The 19,689-nt window shown below is 44.5% G+C and overlaps 1 protein-coding gene across 7 annotated transcripts in view; it reads right to left on the bottom strand.

Annotated features, from left to right (window-relative positions):
• Nucleotides 1-18,901, bottom strand: part of PRDM15 (PR/SET domain 15) — a 33,349-nt gene extending 14,448 nt beyond the window's left edge. The window contains exons 1-12 of one of the 7 annotated variants that reach the window (XM_030283747.4): nucleotides 18,773-18,901; nucleotides 15,088-15,134; nucleotides 11,854-11,947; nucleotides 9,515-9,668; nucleotides 8,548-8,800; nucleotides 7,161-7,286; nucleotides 4,743-4,841; nucleotides 3,753-3,980; nucleotides 2,978-3,113; nucleotides 1,788-1,969; nucleotides 1,081-1,175; nucleotides 213-300 (exon numbers count right to left, since the gene is read on the bottom strand). In XM_030283747.4, coding sequence (XP_030139607.4) covers nucleotides 213-300; nucleotides 1,081-1,175; nucleotides 1,788-1,969; nucleotides 2,978-3,113; nucleotides 3,753-3,980; nucleotides 4,743-4,841; nucleotides 7,161-7,286; nucleotides 8,548-8,800; nucleotides 9,515-9,668; nucleotides 11,854-11,947; nucleotides 15,088-15,124 — 1,492 coding nt within the window. In that variant the 5' untranslated portion in view covers nucleotides 15,125-15,134; nucleotides 18,773-18,901. Of the gene's footprint in view, nucleotides 1-212; nucleotides 301-1,080; nucleotides 1,176-1,787; nucleotides 1,970-2,977; nucleotides 3,114-3,752; nucleotides 3,981-4,742; nucleotides 4,842-7,160; nucleotides 7,287-8,547; nucleotides 8,801-9,514; nucleotides 9,669-11,853; nucleotides 11,948-15,087; nucleotides 15,135-18,772 lie in introns of those variants that run through there. The other 6 variants (XM_030283757.4, XM_030283768.4, XM_030283735.4 and 3 more) reach the window with 6 other exon arrangements.
• Between the last annotated feature and the right edge of the window lie 788 nt (nucleotides 18,902-19,689).

The following is a 19,689-nucleotide window of genomic DNA, read 5'->3' as shown; positions in this document are numbered from 1 at the left end:
AGGTGAGCAGGAGATACTAAAAAAACCCAATTCCTAGGTGGATGTATTGCTCTACAGATCACTTTTCTTATCAAAAAAACAGGTTACTTGTTGTGATGATGACAAAAACCTAAATCCCTACTCCCCGTCTGCAGTTTCTCTGCTGAGATGGATTTGGGGACATCTTCCCAGAATGGAGCAGAGATGCCAGAGGAGCAGTTACCCACTCTCACCTGTCCTGCAGTTGTGGAATTCCAATGCACTCTCTATCCGAAAGGCCTTTTCACATGTGGTGCACTTGTATCTGTACTCACTGTCCACCTGAGCATCAAAAACAGGAAAAGCCAAGTCACAACTGACAGAGAAATTCTAAACCTCAACTATCTCTTCAGTTTTCTGTCCTTTCCAATTTTTAATCCTTCAAGAGGGCATTTATCTACACAGTGGTGCAAAATTCTGATGCTGTATTATCCTGCCATGTTGCTACATCTGAGCTATTAAAAAACTCCAAGGACTATGCTCCTGTGTGGATGTGGAATATCTTCCTGATATCCCCCTGGTCCAACACAGACAAAGAATGTTTGAGAAGCAAGATGTGATCTGACTCATCTTGCAGAAGAGGTGGCAGCAATCTGAGAGTTAAGGACCCTGGTGCCAAGCAACAATGGAAATTTTCACTAATAAGGTGCCACTACATATGTGCTTAATATTTCTATAGCAGCAGCATCAAAAGGCAGAATTCACACATTAAGGGAATGGTAAGTGGGGAGAAATCAAACAGGACAAGCAAACAAGAATAGAGCAACCCTATTTAGCAGCATAACTAAAGTCAGATCTCGCCTCTGTATCATGCAGGTCCAGCTAATTCCAGCTTGTCTTGCTGGAAGTGATGCCTGAAAGCAATTTTCTATAGGAAAAGGGCTTGCACATGCTCAAAAGCACTTTTCAAATCCATCAATTATTCTAAGATAAGATGCTGGCACCCCCTCTCTGTCCTTTCTCACTCACATGGGATACCTGCTCACATGAACTGGGCACGCTCACACCCGGAATCTCTCTGTGCCATCCCACATAAACCCTGCATGAGCCCCTTCCACTCACTTCATTCCTGCTGTGCTTGTATGAAACGTGCTGCTTCAAGCTCTCCTTCCTGCTGAACAGCTTTGCACATTCCTCACATTTAAACAGTTTGTCACCTGAGGGGATCGATCAAGATGAAAGGGAAGTAGTCAGTGATTGATAATAACCAACTCCAGGCAAGGCAGGGGAAACTAAAGCACAACCAACTGCAAACAAAAAGGCTAGTGATGAAAAATTTAGTAATTCAAGAGATCTAACCAGTGGATTTTAACCATTTCCAACAATTTTAGTTTAGTTCCCCCACCCCTTTTCAGTGATGATTTTTCATGGAACCCTTAGAATAGGACACAGACCCCGGGAACTGCAAACCCCAGGTGGAAAAACACCTGTCATTTACACAGCTATGTTACCCATGTGCCTGTGAAGGGGGGAGTGATCTTTACGTATCAATTTAAAGGCAATAAAAGCTTTGGGAAAAAACATCACATCCTTGCCTTCATTTAAAAGGGGTACCTAATTCAAATTTTAAATACTTTCAACTTCAATTTTGGACTATTATCTTCTCATGCTTTGGTCTGAAAAATTAAAATAGTTTCCTAGGGAGAGTGAAAAGAAAGAAAAAAGCAAAACCAGCTCTTATAAATACATATCCCACTACCTAAAACGAGTCCTGCTGTTTAACTCATAGACACAAAATCAATGCTCAGGCAAGGGAAAAGCCAACCCACCGTGAGAACGGATGTGCCTGCTGAGGTTGCTGCTGTTCTGGAAGATCTTACTGCAGATGCTGCACTGATAGACCCTCTTGTGCTCCCCCAGCTGCTTTATCAGCTTCCGCCGAATCCCGTGTCTACTGGAGAGAATTAAACTTCTTTTGAGGGACATGGTGTTTTGGTGATGAGCAAACCTACTGGATTAGAGAGAAAGGCAGGGACTGAAAGCTATCCCACAAGTTGCAAAAGAGTTCCACCAGCTAGCAAAAACTAGAGGAGTGTTAAACTCAGCTCCTGGCAGGAGGGAGGGGGACTGGATGGAGCTTCCCCAGCTCCAAGGTGCTCCCCTGGCCACCCCCTGGAAGCTGCACGTGTCACTCATTCCAAATTTTCTTCACCCAGAACCAAGGAGGCAAAAAGCAGCAGCAGAGATTCTCTTTGCAGGCCCCTCAGAGGAACAGAAAGGATCTGTTCTGCTCTGAAAACATCAGCACTATCTCAGCTAGGGAAGCCTGGCAGCCCCCATGTAAAAGCTGTATTTGGGCAGAGGGCAACAGGGTGCCAAGCAGCACTGTGCCATTTCCCAGCACAACCACCTGCTGAAATGCCTTTTTGATGGCTCTGTGTCTGCTAAGGACTTCAATATTCACCATTACTAGCCAATTCATAAAAATTGAGTGCTCTATTATACAAAATAAAAGAAAATTCTAAAGGCAAATTTTACCAAGACAAAAAGACATATAAGAATCTGAATTAATCATGTGATACTTAAGAGTCTCCCTGAGGTTCTGTTATACTGAAGTTTTCCCCTCCTACTGCTCTAAATCTGGAGTATTACATGCAAAATCAACATGAAGTCATTCATGAGCTAAGATGACAAGCAAGACTGAATAATAATAATGATTAACATATTCTGAAAGAAAAAATTGCTTTGCCTGTCTTATCACCAAAATTCAATGGGAGTAAATTTCACCTTGCAGCTGCAGGAGGCTTTTGGAAACACAGAATAAAAGCAGTAACACGATGAAAAAAATAAATTTTCATTTATATTATGTTCCAAAATCCTACCAGTGTACAAGTGGCACTCAAAATCACCTCTTGAAGGAGCAGCAGCATCACATAATTTTATGCTGATAAAAAAGAGCATCTGTGGGCCCAGAAGTTGAGCAGAACTGTTGCATGCTACATCATCCCAGAACACTTACTTTGTCACTGAGCTGATGCTGTTTGTGGTGCTGGGCATCTTTCCTAAAACCAAGTCCATAATCTTCTCTTCTGGAGCTGGAGGCAGGGCCACCTCCTCTGGAGGGACCTCGGTGACAGTGTCAGCCACACGTTCCACTGCACACACACCAAAGAAATACAGACAGAAGTAATTTGAACAGCTGGAAGTAAAACCTCAAATGCAGGAGTTGTAAAGATGTGGCACTGGGCAAATGAATTGTCCACAAGAAAAGAATTCAAAGAATCATAGAACAGCGTGGGTTGGAAAGGATTCTTAAAAATCTAACTCAACCCCCTGCCACAGGCAGGGACATCTCTTTCTAACACCTTTTTCTAACTTCTTACATTTCCAATCTATTACTCAAGGGTCAGTTAACCAAGGATCATGAAATCTCCTATTAGAACATCCCTTCAAGGAAGGTAAAGCCCTTTCCAAACTAAACTTGAGGTAGAGAAAGATTTGTCCTCTTGGGAGGAAGGATGCTTCCTCTCCTGCTCCTTCTTGCAGTTCCAAAAATATGACCCTGTGTTACACCAGGGCTCTCTACAAACCATCATAGAAGGCAGGTGACTGGCTGTAGGTGCTGCCTTCAAGGCCCTCAGAAATAACTAACAAACTTGTAAATTGGCAGCTTTAGTGATCTAACTAAAAACCTCCATCTTGTCTCTCGCTGCTTTTTAGGCCTTTCTGCAAAGAAATCGTCACAAATGTATAAGCAGATACATTGCTTAGAATTTTCTATATTTCTGTTTTACCTGTGGAATCTTTCTCTTCATCAATGACAAGAGGTGTTTCTACTTTTGCTGTTTTGGCTTTTCTTCCCCTCCTGGCCTTTCTCCTTGAGTCTGTGCTGGCACTGGCTGCATCACTTGCCACTGGCTGATCTGCTGGCACAGCCTCTGCTGCCTTCTCTGCTTTCTCAGCATCATTTTGGCTGCTTGGGGAGGCACCTTTGGCTTGTTCCAGGTGACTCAGCAAGTGCTCTGGGTGGACAGGGAAGAACAGGAGATTGAGGAAGAAATTTTCCTTAAAATTCTCAAATGGAACTAGCTGAAGCCCATCTATCAGGTCTATTTCAGTTTGCAGAGACTTACTTCAAATTATTTCAAAAGCAGTCACAATACCTTCAAAAATCAAAGCCTACAATTTATTCAACAGTCACAAGAACTGGATTTTTAAGATTTGTTGATATCACAGTAAAAAGTCTGTGTTTCTAATAATGGGCACGTTTTTCCAAATGCCCAAATTATTTACTGACCTAAGTCCCCTTTTCAAAAAAGATTCACCAAATGGCCAAAGCTTCTAAATAATTTTAAGCTCTTCTGAAAAAACTGCATAAAACAGCTGCAAATGAAATGCAGAAAAAAACCCACTAAATCTGTGCCATAAATTGACAACAGATGGACAACATCACAAAGTATAACCTGGCATCATTGACCTTTACACTGCTCATGCAGCTCCCCATCCTTGAGCTTCCTGCCAGCCACATCATCTTCTAGATATCAGTTTTATTTTTTCTAGATTCAACATTACAGCTGTTTGTCCAGAGACTGAACACTGCCATGGTCAAAACATCCAAAATATCCTTGTTCTACCTTCCCTACTACTGCTTTCCTTAGAGGAACACAAAATTTAAATCTTTTGCCTTACTGCACCATGGATGGAGCATGGCTTCACAGCCATGGGAGAGCAGAATTCTGCTGATGATTCTCAGTGCTCTCCCATGAATTTCTAGCACTTCCTACCTGTCAGCAGCTGGGGCTCTTGGAAAGCAGATGAACACACTTTACACGTCCACAGGTTGGGCTTTGCTTCTGCTGTTCCACTGCCTTCTGGAGTGTTCACTAAATCACAACAAGAAATACTGAAATACTCTGAAAATGGGGAGGTGGTAAAACCCCTGTAGCTTTGTTTATCTTGCAGTAATTCCCTGACTATCACAAGGTACAATTTAAGCAGCAAGAGGCCCCTGGGAGCAGCTGGGACCATTTCAGGATTCTCCCAACAGGAAAAGTTGAACTATCAGAAGATATAAATGATGCCAGGAGAGAGTATCAGTGCCCTTGTAAAATCCTGAGGGCTCCTTTATCACTTTCTAAAGAACTGTGTTCATAAAAGGCATGACATAAAGCAATTTTTAGCACCTTTAAAACCAGAGCTACCAGTCTTCTTATGGGTTAGCTGAGGACAGAAGCATGAGACATCTCTGTGAAGGGCATTGCAAAGTAAGAACATTTGGATTAATGGAAGTAAGGGTGAGGACAATGAAAACACACATTTCAGCAGTTTCACTAATTAGATGTGCTATGAAATCACCATACTAATACTTTAATTAATACATCAACTCAAGAAAGGTGAAGAATTTAGGGCAAAAATGAAACTGGAATAAAAAAAAATAAAATAGGAAGAGCAACTCTGTTCACGGTCCTTTGTATTTCAGCCCTTATATGATATCTTTGAATTTGTCAAGAGGATCTGATAAATCTGGACTGATTCAGAGATTTTTTTGGCACACAAAAAGATGAATAAGCTTCCTCCTGCAGAGGAGGAGGATGACACTGAAGTCAGGGTAAGTGAATGGCAGCACAGGGAGTTCAAATTGTGCCTCAGTTTCTGTCACAGATTTCCTAGATGATCATTACATGCCAGCTCATCTCTCTCTGCCTGAGGACCCCATCTGTAAAGGGACAGTAAAGTTCCTCCTTCTTTTCAGTGTTGGCTCTTAAACCAAAATAAAGGTTTCTCTGAGGCAGAGGCTGTTCCCTGCTGCAAGATACATTCAACATTCTGCACTACAGAGGTGTGATCTCATCCATGCTGCAATAAACAAATTAATAAAAAAATCACTTGGCAATACAGCAACAAAAATTCCCTCTTCACAGCTGCATAAAGAACTACTTGAGGACTCTGTCCAGGAGGACAAAAGCAGCAAACCAACACTCTGTGTAAGTTCACTGTGCCTGTCTCTGCACTTCTCTTGCTCCTTAGTTACTCCCTGTACTGGTTTGTCAGGAAGAGTCAGGTCCTTCTTAAGTTCCCACTTCCTCAGGCTTCCAAGGCAACCTGGCTGACTTGGAACCACAGATCTGACAGCTGGCAACTGCTTGGTATGACTTGAGGCAAACAGAATCAAAAGAAGAAAATTTTGTTTTGGAAATACCAAATCAGTGGGAACACCTCAGGGTTCCCAAAATATAAAGGCAGCATTTTGTTTCTACTGAAGTTGAACTTTCAGGCAGTAGGGTGAAGGATGTAGTAGGGGCTATTCCAATTCTTCATTTTACCTCTGGAAAAATCAGTAATGCCAAAGTGAAAGACAACTCCCCAGTCAACTTCACAGTTTAGCTGTGACAGAACCCAAGCTGACAAATGGATCCTCTGTACACGTCTGCAACAACTTCCCTCCTTTCCTCCCAGCTACTTTTAATAAGCAAAGTTTAGGAAAATAACCTCTCAAACAGCAGACCTAGAATGGTTTTCTTTTGATCTTGTGTATTCTGAGTGTAATTTTTGAAATTTGTGTTAAGTGGGTTCTTAATGTCACTTCCACTTTGCAGAGACTAGGTGGAGGGAGCACTGCTTTGTAATGAATCTTTGGGACAGAGTTCCTAAGACACTACCAGATATTTCCTAAGCCATGTGTTCTTTGCCAGGAGGATATGTATTGCTTATAAGTTTATTGAAATTTGAGTTTCTGTAATTTAGAACAGTCTGAATTCTAATAGTGGCATATACTGTGGCATATATTGTAATTTGAGGATGGCCAGTGTTCTTGTACTTTCCAAATATTTGGAATGTTTTCTTCTAGAACTTGACCTGATTGTTTGAATTACTACACTTTGCACAGGCAGAATGAAGATTTTCTTGGGGATTACTCCCGTCCAGCACTAACCACCTCCAAAGTCAGGACCACTTGTGGTTTTCATGAAAATAATCTGCCTAGAAGTTTATTGGCCCCTCTGTCATTTTTTAACCTGTGTATGTACTTTAAGTACTGTGCCCATGAAAATGAAACGAAAAAAATCAGGATTTTAAATCCTCTCTAAATTGTATTTGCCAGAAGTTATACATCCATAATACACATGTAGGAGTGTTGCACCTAACAGCTCTGCAAACCTGTATCTATCCTTTATCTTCCTTAAGAGCACTGTAATTTTGCATACCTGCTGGATCAGCTGCTAGTAGGCTGGATTTCTTGGTTTTTTTATGAGGTAAGACAGCAGATGAAGGTTTTGAAGAGACCTTATTATTCCCCTCTTTATCAGACTCCATTGCTACCAAGGATGTATCTGTGAAGAGATAAAAAGAGTTCATTCATCTTCTTTACTGCCCAGACCCTTTGACTCTTGCTCTGTGCTGAGGGCAGCAACCACAGTCAGAAAGTTTTAACCTGTAACAGGCCTGCAAATAACATTCTAATGGAAAATTTTAACCAGGGCATTCTTATAGCTGAATCTCACCCACTGTGCCTTAAATATTCTGGAGTGTACCATGAAGTGCTGAACAAAGACTGCAGGGCATACATCAACATTATTTTTAAATACCCACAATCCCCAAAACATGCATGAACAGGTTAAATTAAAGAGGGAAAATATGAAACCTCTCAGTTAATACCAACTGGAAATGTCTCAGAGTTCAGAAACACGTCAACTGCATCGATTCAGATGTAGCACTTGAGACTCTGCTTAGGATCAAGGGCAGCCATAAAGCTGACACTGGTTGCAATGGCCTCTTCCCAAATTTGTCACCCCAAATTATACCCAGCAGAGCAGTAATAACATCCAGGGAGTACTCCCAGCTCAAGAGCAGGAAGAAAATGCCCTTGCAATACTAAAGGATCTTGCCTTTCAGCTGTAGAAATGGAAAAGTAGGACAAAACAAAGGGGAAAACACTGGAACTTGTGGCAATTCTAATTCAGATTCTAAAATATCTGCTGCCTTTCTTTCCAATGCACAGCCACATGGATCTTACTCTAGTGGGTCCCATGTGAAGCTGCTTAAAAGAAATCTAGTTTTTTAGAGCTGTGTAACAGCTCTGTGCAAAACCAAACCATTTTCACTGCAACTGTAACAGATCTGTGCAAAACCAAACCTTTTTCACTGCAACTGTAACAGATCTGTGCAAAATCAAACCATTTTCACTGCAACTGTAACAGATCTGTGCAAAATCAAACCATTTTCACTGCAACTGAAGAATGTCTTTTTTAGCAAATCTGCACACAGATTTCTCTGATAATTGAGCTCCTTTGCTGTCCTACCCAGAAATTATTTGATACAACCACCAAATCTTTAGTTAAGGACTATTTATCCAGTCTGTCCACTCTGAAGAGGCTGAACCATTAACTAGGCCACCTGTTTTAAAAAAACCTGGCTGTATCACGATGAAGAATCTCCACTTTCCTCTTGCAGAGGACTCACGTTTGCAGGCTGGCCTGATTCTGCAGGATAAGAACCTACTGGATAAACAGCACTGTCAACTCCAACAGCCAGGGACTATCAGTCCCTGCCAGCACCGGGCCCTTAGGAAGGAAGAAAGGCCCCCACACATACCATTGGCAACACTAGTGACCTGCTTCAGCACTGGCTTTTCCATTTTTTTGGCGTAAAAAGCTGCATACCACACTCGCAGCTCAGTCCCCGGGGGGATGTCCTGGCAGGTGGTGAAGTAAATGTCATTGTCATGCTGGAAGGCTGTTAAGTTTTGATGCTCATACTCGGTGGCTGGGCGCACCATCATCATCCAGTTGCAATCATCTTCGTTCGTGGTGTCAAAATACACCAGGGGCCCTTCCTTCTGGAACACCTGCCAAGCAAAATGTGCATGGAATAAAAAGCCTAAGAAGTGATACAAAGTTAAGGGAAAATGAGTTATTTTCTGCTTTTGCAGTGGTTTCTTTTCAGAGGACATCAGAAGCAAAGCAAGCCTCAAGTCCTGCATCAGGCATCTTTCATTTAGTCACACCTTCAGATGAGACAGAAGACCAAGAGCAAGATGGGAATAAACTGAACAAAATCATCCCAAGAATTCTTGCTATACCCACCAGTTTCCCAAAAAATTACTGCACACATGAGTGGAAAGGTATCTAAATAACCAGCAGTCCAAGGCACATTTCTAAATCTTTACTTCTGAGGGCATTAGATATTAGTAGAAACTAAGACTGAATTTTATTCTTAATGTAGCATTTTTACTACCAAAACTTGTCAAGAGAGGAATAAAACAATGCAGGAGAGAAAAAAGCCCCACTTATTTTGCATGTTCCATAAACCTAATGCATATGTGGATCATTAGGCGAATTCAAAAAAATTGAAGAGACTCATTAAAAGTACTGAGCTTCTAGTTTGGTTCTTCTGTTCCTTGCCCAGAGAATGCTTGTTTAGCTCATTTCTTACAGGGCACACCTAAAAGATGTTCCAAATAATCCCCCTTCATATATTTGTTTTCATAGCATTAGCATTAATTCATCACACGTAAAACTGACTCCTTGCTATTTACTGCTTTACAAATTCTGTGTCTTACCTTCAGGGGAAAAACGGATTCTTTCTCCAGCTTGAGAACTCTCTTGCATTCAAAGGGGCCAAACTGGGTACGTTTCACCAGCTGAGTCAGAGCAAACACTCCCTCAGTCCCATCCTCCAGCTGTCTGATCTCCAAATTAGAAGGCAGAGATGATCTAAGAATTTAAGAGAGAGAAAAAAAACCAAAATCACAGAACTGATTAGGTTGGAAAAGACTTCCAAGATCAGGAAGTTCAACCTTTGGCTGAACACCACCTCATCCAGTAACAGTTATGCACTGCAGGAACCCGTGGAAGAAAGAAGTCAGCATTAAACACAAGTGTTTCTGTGCTCCCAGCCTCTCTTTTCTTTTTGACCAAACTTGCTTCTGAGAAGAACTAGATGTAGCAAATACTGTTACTACATATAATACACAGAGAACATCTTCCCAAAAATTCACATGACTGGCCCCAGGGTATTGGTTTTACAGACCAAATGCAATTCTGTTTTTTCATGTCTGTGCTAACAGATGAAAAGCTAAAAATAATCAGACAGGCTACTGACCACCCTGTAGAGGTTGATACTGGCAGAACTGCTTTACTGCCTAGATAAAAGGAAATACAAAAAGATTGGAATCACAGTGATAAGAAAATGAATTGAAAAAAATACTTTCAGTTTGAAACATACAATAAGCAGCAATAGAGACAGAGAAGTTCAGCAGATGTTTCTCTACACTTCTTTTCTAACCATAAAGCATACATTTTATTTTTTCAGTAAGACAGAGGGAACAACAAACATGGTTAAGCAAGCAGACTGTTCTTAAAAGATTCATAAACAGTTTGTGGTTAAACTTGCCCTCGACCTCAGATAACTCATTTTCAGTTACTGTTACCCAGATGTACAGGCTGCAATTAAATTTCTTCCTTCATTTTCTTATCTTACCTGATTTCAGCTGAAAACTCTTCAGGAAAATAAATACATTTATCTGCAAAAAAGTCAATTTTTAATTCTGCTTTCGAGTCTATGGTCCAGCAGCCCACACTTCCACTAGGGAAAACTTTGCATTTGCATGTCAAAAGGAGATTGAAAACCAGAGCATGCACCGTATCTGCAAACATTCCCAGTTGGAACATCTCAACATTAAAGTGCAAGTTAAAAAATAGAAAAAGGTAGGAAATAGTAGTTTGTCATGGAATGTGTGTAGTACTGGCTAGACACTTACTGCACTGCACATTTTTTGTATATAATAAAAGCACCTCCCTCGCTTATTATTCTATTATTCCAACAGGTATTTTTAAATTACCTCAAGCACCTGTAGTGTCAGGGCTGTTAACCATTAACAGCTGCTGGAGGGGATCATCCAGGGCAGGTTTCCAGGCACAGGAAGGCAGTGCCTAGCAGGAACTGCAGGGAAATTCCTTTTCTGGGAAGGCCAAGAAAAGCAGGGACAGCTCCTGCACAGGGCAGCCACTGTACTTGGTGGGACACCAAGAGCATCCTGCTGTGGCCAAGGGGTGGTGGCACCCAGGTGGCAGATCCAGCACACCAGTATTTGCTATAAAATGATGCTGGGAATGCACAGCATGGCCTACACAGCCAGGATGTGCCAGACTTGCTGCCCACGTGCCTCTTTTCTGCCTGTGACTTCCCAAGAAGAAATATGGAAGCCCTGCACACATTATATAACACACAAAGCCATCTGAACATTTCCCTTTTTGGATCTGTATTACACCTTCATAAAGGTTGGCTCTTTTCCTTAGCCTTACATTCTACACCTTAATATGAATTTTGCTGACAGGGTCTGATTGTCTCTGCCTGTAAACACTACTCAGTGTTGTTTTCTCCCAACTAGATTGAGTCTATTTGTTTCTTTTGGCAAACATGAGTGTTTCTGCTGCGCTGTCGCAGATTTGCTGACAGAACTATTACCCCTAATCATTTGCAAAAACCCACAATAATGAGAACAACTTGTTTTGCTTCTAAGTGGAGGAATGAGAGAACTCATACACATGAATGAAAAAATCCTCACACACTTCTCTGAAATGAATCTGGTGTATCTAAGGGGGATAAAAGTGGCAGGTACTCAACCACGACAGAAGTCATCACCCCATCTGGCACCACCTAACTTCTTGCCAGAAATCTCAGCAAAGAAACCAAGTCCTGATGAGCAGCAAATTATTTTTTTGGCTTCTATTCAGTGCAGTACTTAAGTGCATGCATCAATTTTTCTATTTAATCAAGACCATGTGCTTTCCATAGATTTCTGTCATCCTCTGGGACTTCAGTTTCCAGCTGTCAGCATGATATCCACTGACTAACATGGGCATTGGGTTAGTCAGGATTAACACAAACATTTCTTACCTTGCCCTGCTCAGCACAAAGGAGTCTTTGACTGTCACCACTGGGCCCAGCTCAGGACACTCTGAATCGTGGTACTGCCCACAGTCCTCGCACCCTGCAAGGAACCAAACAGAAAAGGTTGGTGGAAAACACTTTTGTAAGACAGTTCCCTCCCTCTTTCAAGAGAAACCTAGCACCAGGTAAAGTACATACGTAGAGAGGCAGATATTTATTTATATTGCTTAAAAGAACATAAATAATTGAGCACTGAGTGGATTGCTGGCAGCTCTGCAGGTGAGGTAACACACATTGTGATCAGCACCATCAGAATACAATTGTTTAAATTCTCCCACAAAGGAAAATAAATGCCTTACACCCACAATAAATATTCTGCTTAAAGATGGCATTATTCTTCAGATAAAGTGCTGCAACACGTAGCAGGTAAAGAAAACCACATCACTGCCTTCCCCAGGAGCTGGGCTGTTATGAACAGCTTGGGTAGTGTGCTACTTCCAGTGAGAGGAGGCACAAACCCAGGACCAGCAGCAGAACTGGCACAGGGCTCAGCAGGGCACCAGCATGTCCTGGGAGCCCAGCTCTGCCTGGCCACACACATTTCTCACCCACAGGGCAGGACAGAGACCTCCAAGGGACCTCCTGGTGCCTTTCCAGACAAGTCAGCTGGCTGCACAGCACACTCTGGCCATCTAATTCACTGTCAGCTTAGCTAAATTAACTTTTAGTTTATCTGGCTGTAAATTACCCAGAACTGAGTGGTTCCTGAGAAACAATTTTCAGACAAAGATAATTTGAGGCTTTCTAAAATAAGCTAACTTAACAGGATTCCAAATGCTTATACACTGCTTCACTGTGAAAAAAATAGCTGTCAAACTGCCCTGCTTGGTCAGCTGCTGACACAGCTTCAGGAGAGATCATCACTCAGGGGTTATATTGCTGTGGTGCCTTTTGCATCTGAGCTCCAAGCTTACAAAGGCAAGTCAGGAAAACCCTAAAAAGGTGGAATGTAAGGGTCCTTACACCTTTTTTTGGGAAGACAGGACAAAAGCCAAGTAACTCCAAGGTATATCTCCTCTGACAAAGCTACTTCCTAACTGGAAGCTTCTCCCCCCACCAAGCATTCATCCCAGCAAATAAAAAGACTTCTTAAAACAAGGGATTCCAAGCTGCTTCACATTTCTTCTGGCAACAAAACCAGCTTAGTAGTGAAAAAATACATATATTTGACAAACAGCATTTCTGGCTGGTGCAACCCCCAAGCCTGGTCACTGCCTCCTGTTGAGCTGTTTGTGCTGCCTTTTGGTGAGCCAAGGGATGAAACAACCAGCTCCTCACATGATTTTTCAGCTGAAGGTATTTCCCAGCCTGGTTTGCTGTACAGAACCAAAGAGTTATTGTACCAGAGGAAAAGATCCATGGGCAAGTACTACTCACAGAGCACCAGCAGCAAAGCTCAGCCTACAGCTGTCCTGTTCACTGTTCCACCATTCCCTTGCTCCAGGTGTGCCCTTAATATTACTGAAATAATCTGGGATAAAAGCAAATTTCCCAAACCAGAGAGGGCAGAGGAAAGTGTAAACCTGACTGCTGAAAAGAAATGGACTGTTATCCATAAAGGGTTGTCATAACCAAGGAGACAGGAAGGAATAGCCTGAGCAACAGTTTCTCCAACAGGCTTTGCTGTCCAAAGGAAAAAGCACTTTGTCATTTTCCTCATCTCCTGACTGCACCAGGGCATTCCTCACTTCTGCAAAGATAAGCCTCTGAAAGGTGCAGACAGCACTGCCCACAACTGCAGGCAGGAATAAGCCAGACATTCCTCTCACTCCTTTGCAGAGGAATGACCAAAGCCAGGGCAATATGACAATGACATTCTGTGGCACAGCTCAATATCCAAGAGATCCCCTACAGCAGCCATTCCCCAAAGCTGTTACACCCACCATATGTGACACTTTCAAGAGATTACAGGCACAGGAGAAACACAAAAACAAGCATGGAAATAACCATAAAATACCCCAGGGATGCTGTATTCACACACTTAATAAAAAGAAAAATTCCAGAATTCTCTTGTCTATGAAATACATATTCAAACATGTTTATTATTGGGAGTGCAGTGTCATTTATAGTAACTCACTTTCTCAGAACATAAGCAGTTCTCATATCCTGCGGGAAAAACTAATTGCAGAGAGCACAAGAAAAAGCCCAGTGACCACAGTCCCCACTCCAAGGAAGAAAATCATGTTGTGTGACACCTTCTACCTAATTAGGAGTGGTATCACATCCCCACTCTTTTTGCTGTCCACAAGAATCTTTTTATGAAGGGGAAGACAAGGTAACCACTATTGGTATCTGCACCTCAGTAAAAAGGCGAAGAGTCAACACTATTTTTGAAGGAAGCTGGTGGAGGGAGAAAACTGAATTTTCTGATAGTTGCCATAAATGCAGCTGTGGAACCATCAGAGGTAAAACACTGTGGATCAAAAAACCCAGGATGTGCTCCATTCTGACTGGATCCACAACATCTGGGCCCTCTCTGCTCACATCCACGTCCATTAACTCTTTTCCACTGTGACACCAGGTCCTGCATGTGCAGGCTGCTGACAAAGGAGAGGATTAACGTGGGAGCCAAGCCTGCCAGCCCAGCTGCAGCAAGCACAGGACACTGCCCAGCCTGGGCACAGCAGTGCTGCAGCCTTTCCTCACCCCCCAGCACCTCAGGAGCCCAGAACCAGCCACAGAGCCCAGCCTGGCACTCAGGGTTACACAGAGGGCACAGCAAGAAGCACAGGCAGTGAATGCCATGAGGGATACCTGCCAGGGCAGCTGGGCTTGTTCTGAAAGAATTATGAGTCTGCCTGGCCCTGCTGTGGAGGTGCAGATCCCCAAGTGAGGCCAGAGGTCAGAGTTATCCCCAGACACCCCCGGCTGCTGGAGCTGCTTGTATAAACAAAGAGCTTACACGAGTGCTAGACCTTCAATCTCACTCACTTCAGCCATGAAAAAGCTGTGCTGGTTACTCACATTCAGAGGTTTCACTGTGTGTTTGCCAACAGCATCAGAATGTGTATGCTTAAATTACACAATCTCCTCTCTGTTCACCCATTAGCTGTTTGAGCCTCCTTTACAAAAAGCAGTTTTTCTAAATAAAATCTTAAGTCTGGTTTAGTCTTTAATTTCAAGCATTCTGAGTAGACATGTCACACACAGTGAGAATTAGATCCTTTTCCTAATACTTACAAATAAACATAATCTCCTCACTGCCATCTTCAGCCATTATTTTAAACCTGCCAAAATACAAAAGACAAAGTTAGTTAGTAAAATTGACTTTTACTTTCTGTATAATATAAACATCCCTTTGTGAAGTAATGGAGCTGACTGACCCAGAGCCCACCCAAACACATTAATGCCCCTGAATGACTATCCATGGAAAATTAAAGAAATTGACGTTTTTAAGAAGCCCCCTGAGATTGCTGTATCATTACATGTGTTGCAGACATCACTACCAAAGAAGCCTCAATGTCTGTGGGTTCTCAGGCATTTCTCTGTGAGGAGATGCTGTCTCCTGCTGCTCCCCATCTCTGACAAACTTCCAGTCACTCCTGCATCCCCTGCTAAAAAGCTCCTGTGGAACCTCAGAACACACAGGGCCAGAAGATAATGCAGGTCAGCAGCAACCACTGCAAGAACAAGGCCCAGTACAACATTTTATTGAACTGTAGTTTAAAAAAACAATCTCTGAAAGGTAGATTACTTATTTAATAAACAAAGTAATCTTAAAAACTGCAGACAAATCACAGATCTCTTCCAGAGGCAAAGGGATACTGTAGTACTGAGCACCAGAAAACTTGGGGAAATAAAATCCTGCCTCTGTCACTAGCCTTCTATGCAATGAACTAACCAATTTGATTTCACAGTTAAATAAGGTTAATCTATATTCGCTTCATTAGTGTCAGTCTATATTAAAAACTTGCATGAAGTTTTTAATATAGAAGAAGACTATCGCCCCTCAACAATTAAACTATGGTTGGCATAAAGTCTGATTATGTATGGCTAAGACCACAGTACAAGCAGGACCTAGGAGAGAGCTTTTTCCCTTTTCTACCCCAAAAAAGCTCTCCTCCTCAAATCAGCAATTTTGCCAATGCCTCAGAAGAGAGGCAAAGCAACATGAAGATCATGACCCAAGTCTGAGAGGGGTGAGGCTGCAAAACAGCAAGTGCATTGGCCAAGAGGAGGACAGGAAGGAGTGAGAGCCTGAGTCTGTGAGAGGGAGAGGAAACATGACAAACCAAACTGACAGAGCCCTGTTTGGAAACAGATAAAGCATTGGTGACTACAGAAACAAAAGCCAAGCCAGAAATGTGGGAGCACAGGCAGTACTCAGGATCAGGACTCTTCAAGCACTGCCCTCCCCAACTCCACTTGTCTGTCAGCAGCAGGATCCCTCCCTAACACTCACTGCTGTAAGGGGCAAACACTCCCCATCCATGCCAGAAACTGGCCCTTTCTGGGCTGCAGCTTTTAGGGACTAAGCTCAAATAACAGGACAAACATTTATACAAAAGCCCAGTGCCGAGCATGAACAGCAACTCAGGAAATTTCCCCAAAAGCTCTTGTCCTGAAAGCAAGGTGAACAATGCAACAGGTATTTAGGGGAATCCAAGCACAGCACTGCAAAAACAAGTGGTATAAGTTGATGTCAAAATTGGTTTGCTTTGCTTTTTAACCAACATTTTTGATACTTTGCACTATTTCAAGAGGGGCATGCCCTGACAAAACTTTAATCCTAAATATGGCTGAATTAACAAATAATGGCCTTGGTCAGTGGTCCAGAGGCACAGTGCAGCCACACCACCAAAGGCATTCACCCTCCAGGATGTCGCTGTGTCGCATCCTTGGCAAACTGGGGACAAGTGACATTACAGGAGCCTTCAGATGAAAATAGCAACAAAGGGGCGGAGGAACCATCAGCGCTGCTCAAGGTGATGGGGAGGAAGCATGAAGGGCCCTCACAGGTGCCTCATGCAGCCTCAGCGATCTGCATTAGCGCAGCTCCCTCTCTGCAGCGAGGGTTCTGCTGTTCTGCACTCACAGCACTCCTGATCCCTCCTCACCCCTCGCTCCCAAACAAACACTGCCGCCTGCTTTACAATCCCCATTTACACCCGTGTGCTTTACAACTCCTCCTCCCTGAGCTCAGCTGCATTTCCCAGCGGTTTTTGAAATAAACCACACGATGCCACCCGCTCCAGCGGGTAAACAGAGTCACAATGTGCCACTCATGATGGCACTGAAGACAGGCTGCAGGATTGTTTTTGCCCTCATCTGCTGTTGCTATGGGCCGCCTCTGATTATTTTTTTTTCTCATTTGTAACAGAAAAATACTCCATGAAGTCATTCATCCCACTGCTCCTAATTCTGTTCTTGTCTTGCAGGGATAATCAAAGCTTCTGGGAGTTCCAATTATTTTTTATATGAAACAGAGAGTAATCATTAGCAGTCAATAATCAGGAGAAAAGCCACACAGACAAAATTAGACCCAGTACAAATCCTAATTCTGACAGCAGTAAAAGAGTAGAAAACCACATTTTTTTATAATTAGATGAGTGATTTTATGCCCGAGTGTAGAGCCACACAGCTATGCACAAAAATTCCAGCTGTGACACAAGTCTTGGAGCACATCTGGAACTTCAGGGAACCCAAATGAAGACACCGAGGAGCTGCAGCATCACAGGTACCTGCTTGCAGCCCATGAGGTGCAAAGATACTGTCAGGGAACCATTTGAGCTGTAAAAATTTAAGAATGGATATAAAATCACACTTTCTCCTTATAAACTGCTGAAGAAAGATATCAGGCTCAAGTGCTAAGTTGAGCCATTTTGATCTTGCTAATGGAGTAAAAAAAAAAAAAAAAGTAGGTCAGAAAAATTAACAGAATGCCTGAAAATCTGTGTTTGAACTTAATGATCAACACGGTAGAATTAAAATTACCCTTTCTTCAGACTGAGAATGCTGTGTGTGTGGATAACTTGAGAGCACAAGCAGATGCGTGCTGCACATATGCATGTGGAAGGATGCGCTTAAAAGCGCAGTTTTCCTCATGATGTAGCAGAACTTGTTCATGCTACCGCTCAAAGGAATTGCAGAACATCTGGCAAACTACAGCGAGGCCTTGTGTTTCTTCAGAAAATTAGGGCCGTTCTATCAATTATTATTGAGGAGGGAGACGATTTCTAGGCCAGCCAGGGGGGCAGGGAGTACCGCAGCAGCTGGCGGGGTCTGTGCCACCTGCCCTTCCCAGCACTTCCCGCGATGGCGCGGATAAACTACACGCAAAGTTTAATGGCCCTGAGCAGAAAACTGCAGAAAATCTCACGTGTTCGAAGCCCCGCAGACCGCTGCTCTCCCCCTTTTGTCTCTCCCACCGCACCCTCTCCCGGGGCACACGGCGGGGCAGGGCAGCATCCCCGCACCTCCCTCCTCCTCCTCTTTCGCACCTGGGAGCTCCCAGCGCCCTCCATCCCCAGCCCCCCGCTGCCGGCCCCGCATCCCCGCCGGCTCCGCGCCCTGCCCGCCCCTCAGGGACCCGCCGGGGCCCGGGATCCGGGAGCGGCTCCGCCGGGTTTTGCCTCGGACCCGCCTCGCCCCCTTCGCTACCGCCCTCCCGGCCGCTGTAACAAAGAACAGGCGGCCTGGAGGAGGCGGCGGCGGCGGAGGAGGAGGAGGAGGAGGAGGCGGCGGCGCGGCCGCAGCCACCACCGCCGCCGCCCCGGGAGCGCTCGGAGCGGCCGCCGCGCCCGGCCCGGCCCCGCCGCTTGGGCCGGGGAGCGGCGGGAGGAGCCGCGCCGGGGCGGGCGCGGAGGGTCCCGGGCGGGGGCGGCGGGGAGGGCGCGGCGGGAGGAGCGCGGGGAGCCGGCGTTACCTGCCCCGGGAATGGCCAGACCCGGATCGGATCCGCGCTCCGGGTTCCGATCCGCTCCGGAAACCACGCGCCAGCGGAAGCCGGAGCGGGCGGGCGCGGAGCAGGGCGGGAAGTGTAGTGCGGCGGGGCCGGCCCCGACCCCGGTTGTGTCCCGGTCATGGCCCTGCCTCACGCCTCACCCCCTCACCCCCTCACTCCCTCACCGCCTCACCCCCTCACCCCCTCACTCCCTCACCGCCTCACCGCCTCACCGCCTCACGCCCCACCGCCTCACCGCCCCACCGCCTCACCGCCCCACCGCCCGAGCCGCTGCCACCCCCGTCCCCGCCCGGGCGGTGCCACCCGGAGCCCTCAGCAGCGGCTCCCGGGCCGGGCGGTGGCCGCGCTGAAGGTGGCGGAGCAGCCGGGTGGTTTCCCGCTCCTCCCGGGCAGTGCTGGCACAAGCAGAACGACAGATCGGATAAGCTGGGAAAGAGCTCCAGGAGCATTCAGTCCAAGCTATGAGCCAACACCACCCTGTCCGTCGGACCGTGGCACTGACTGCCACCTCCGATGTGTTATCACATCAGTTGTGAAAAACGCGTATTTTATGATTGGCTTTTTGCAAATGTTACAATGAATATTATATGTGTAATGTTACAGAGTTATGCTGTATTAATCCTTTTTCAAGTAGTGTGTTAAATATAGCTTTAGGTTCCAATGGAGACCATGTATGTGGGGGGGAGTTTGTTTTTTTTTACGAATGAGATACTCGCTTTGAGGAACACCTAGATCTTCCAAAGGAGAGGAATTTATGGCTTCTTATCAGAAGAAACTAATTTCTTCAGGCCTTGCTCAGACTCGAAGACACCATGGGGATTACGTACAACAGAGTACAACAGAGTTTCTTGTTTTAAATAGAATGTATGCATAACCAT

This window comes from Taeniopygia guttata, chromosome 1 (genome assembly GCF_048771995.1).
Source record: "Taeniopygia guttata chromosome 1, bTaeGut7.mat, whole genome shotgun sequence".
Taxonomy (NCBI): Eukaryota; Metazoa; Chordata; class Aves; order Passeriformes; family Estrildidae; genus Taeniopygia; species Taeniopygia guttata.
This window is presented reverse-complemented; position numbering and strand designations above follow the sequence as displayed.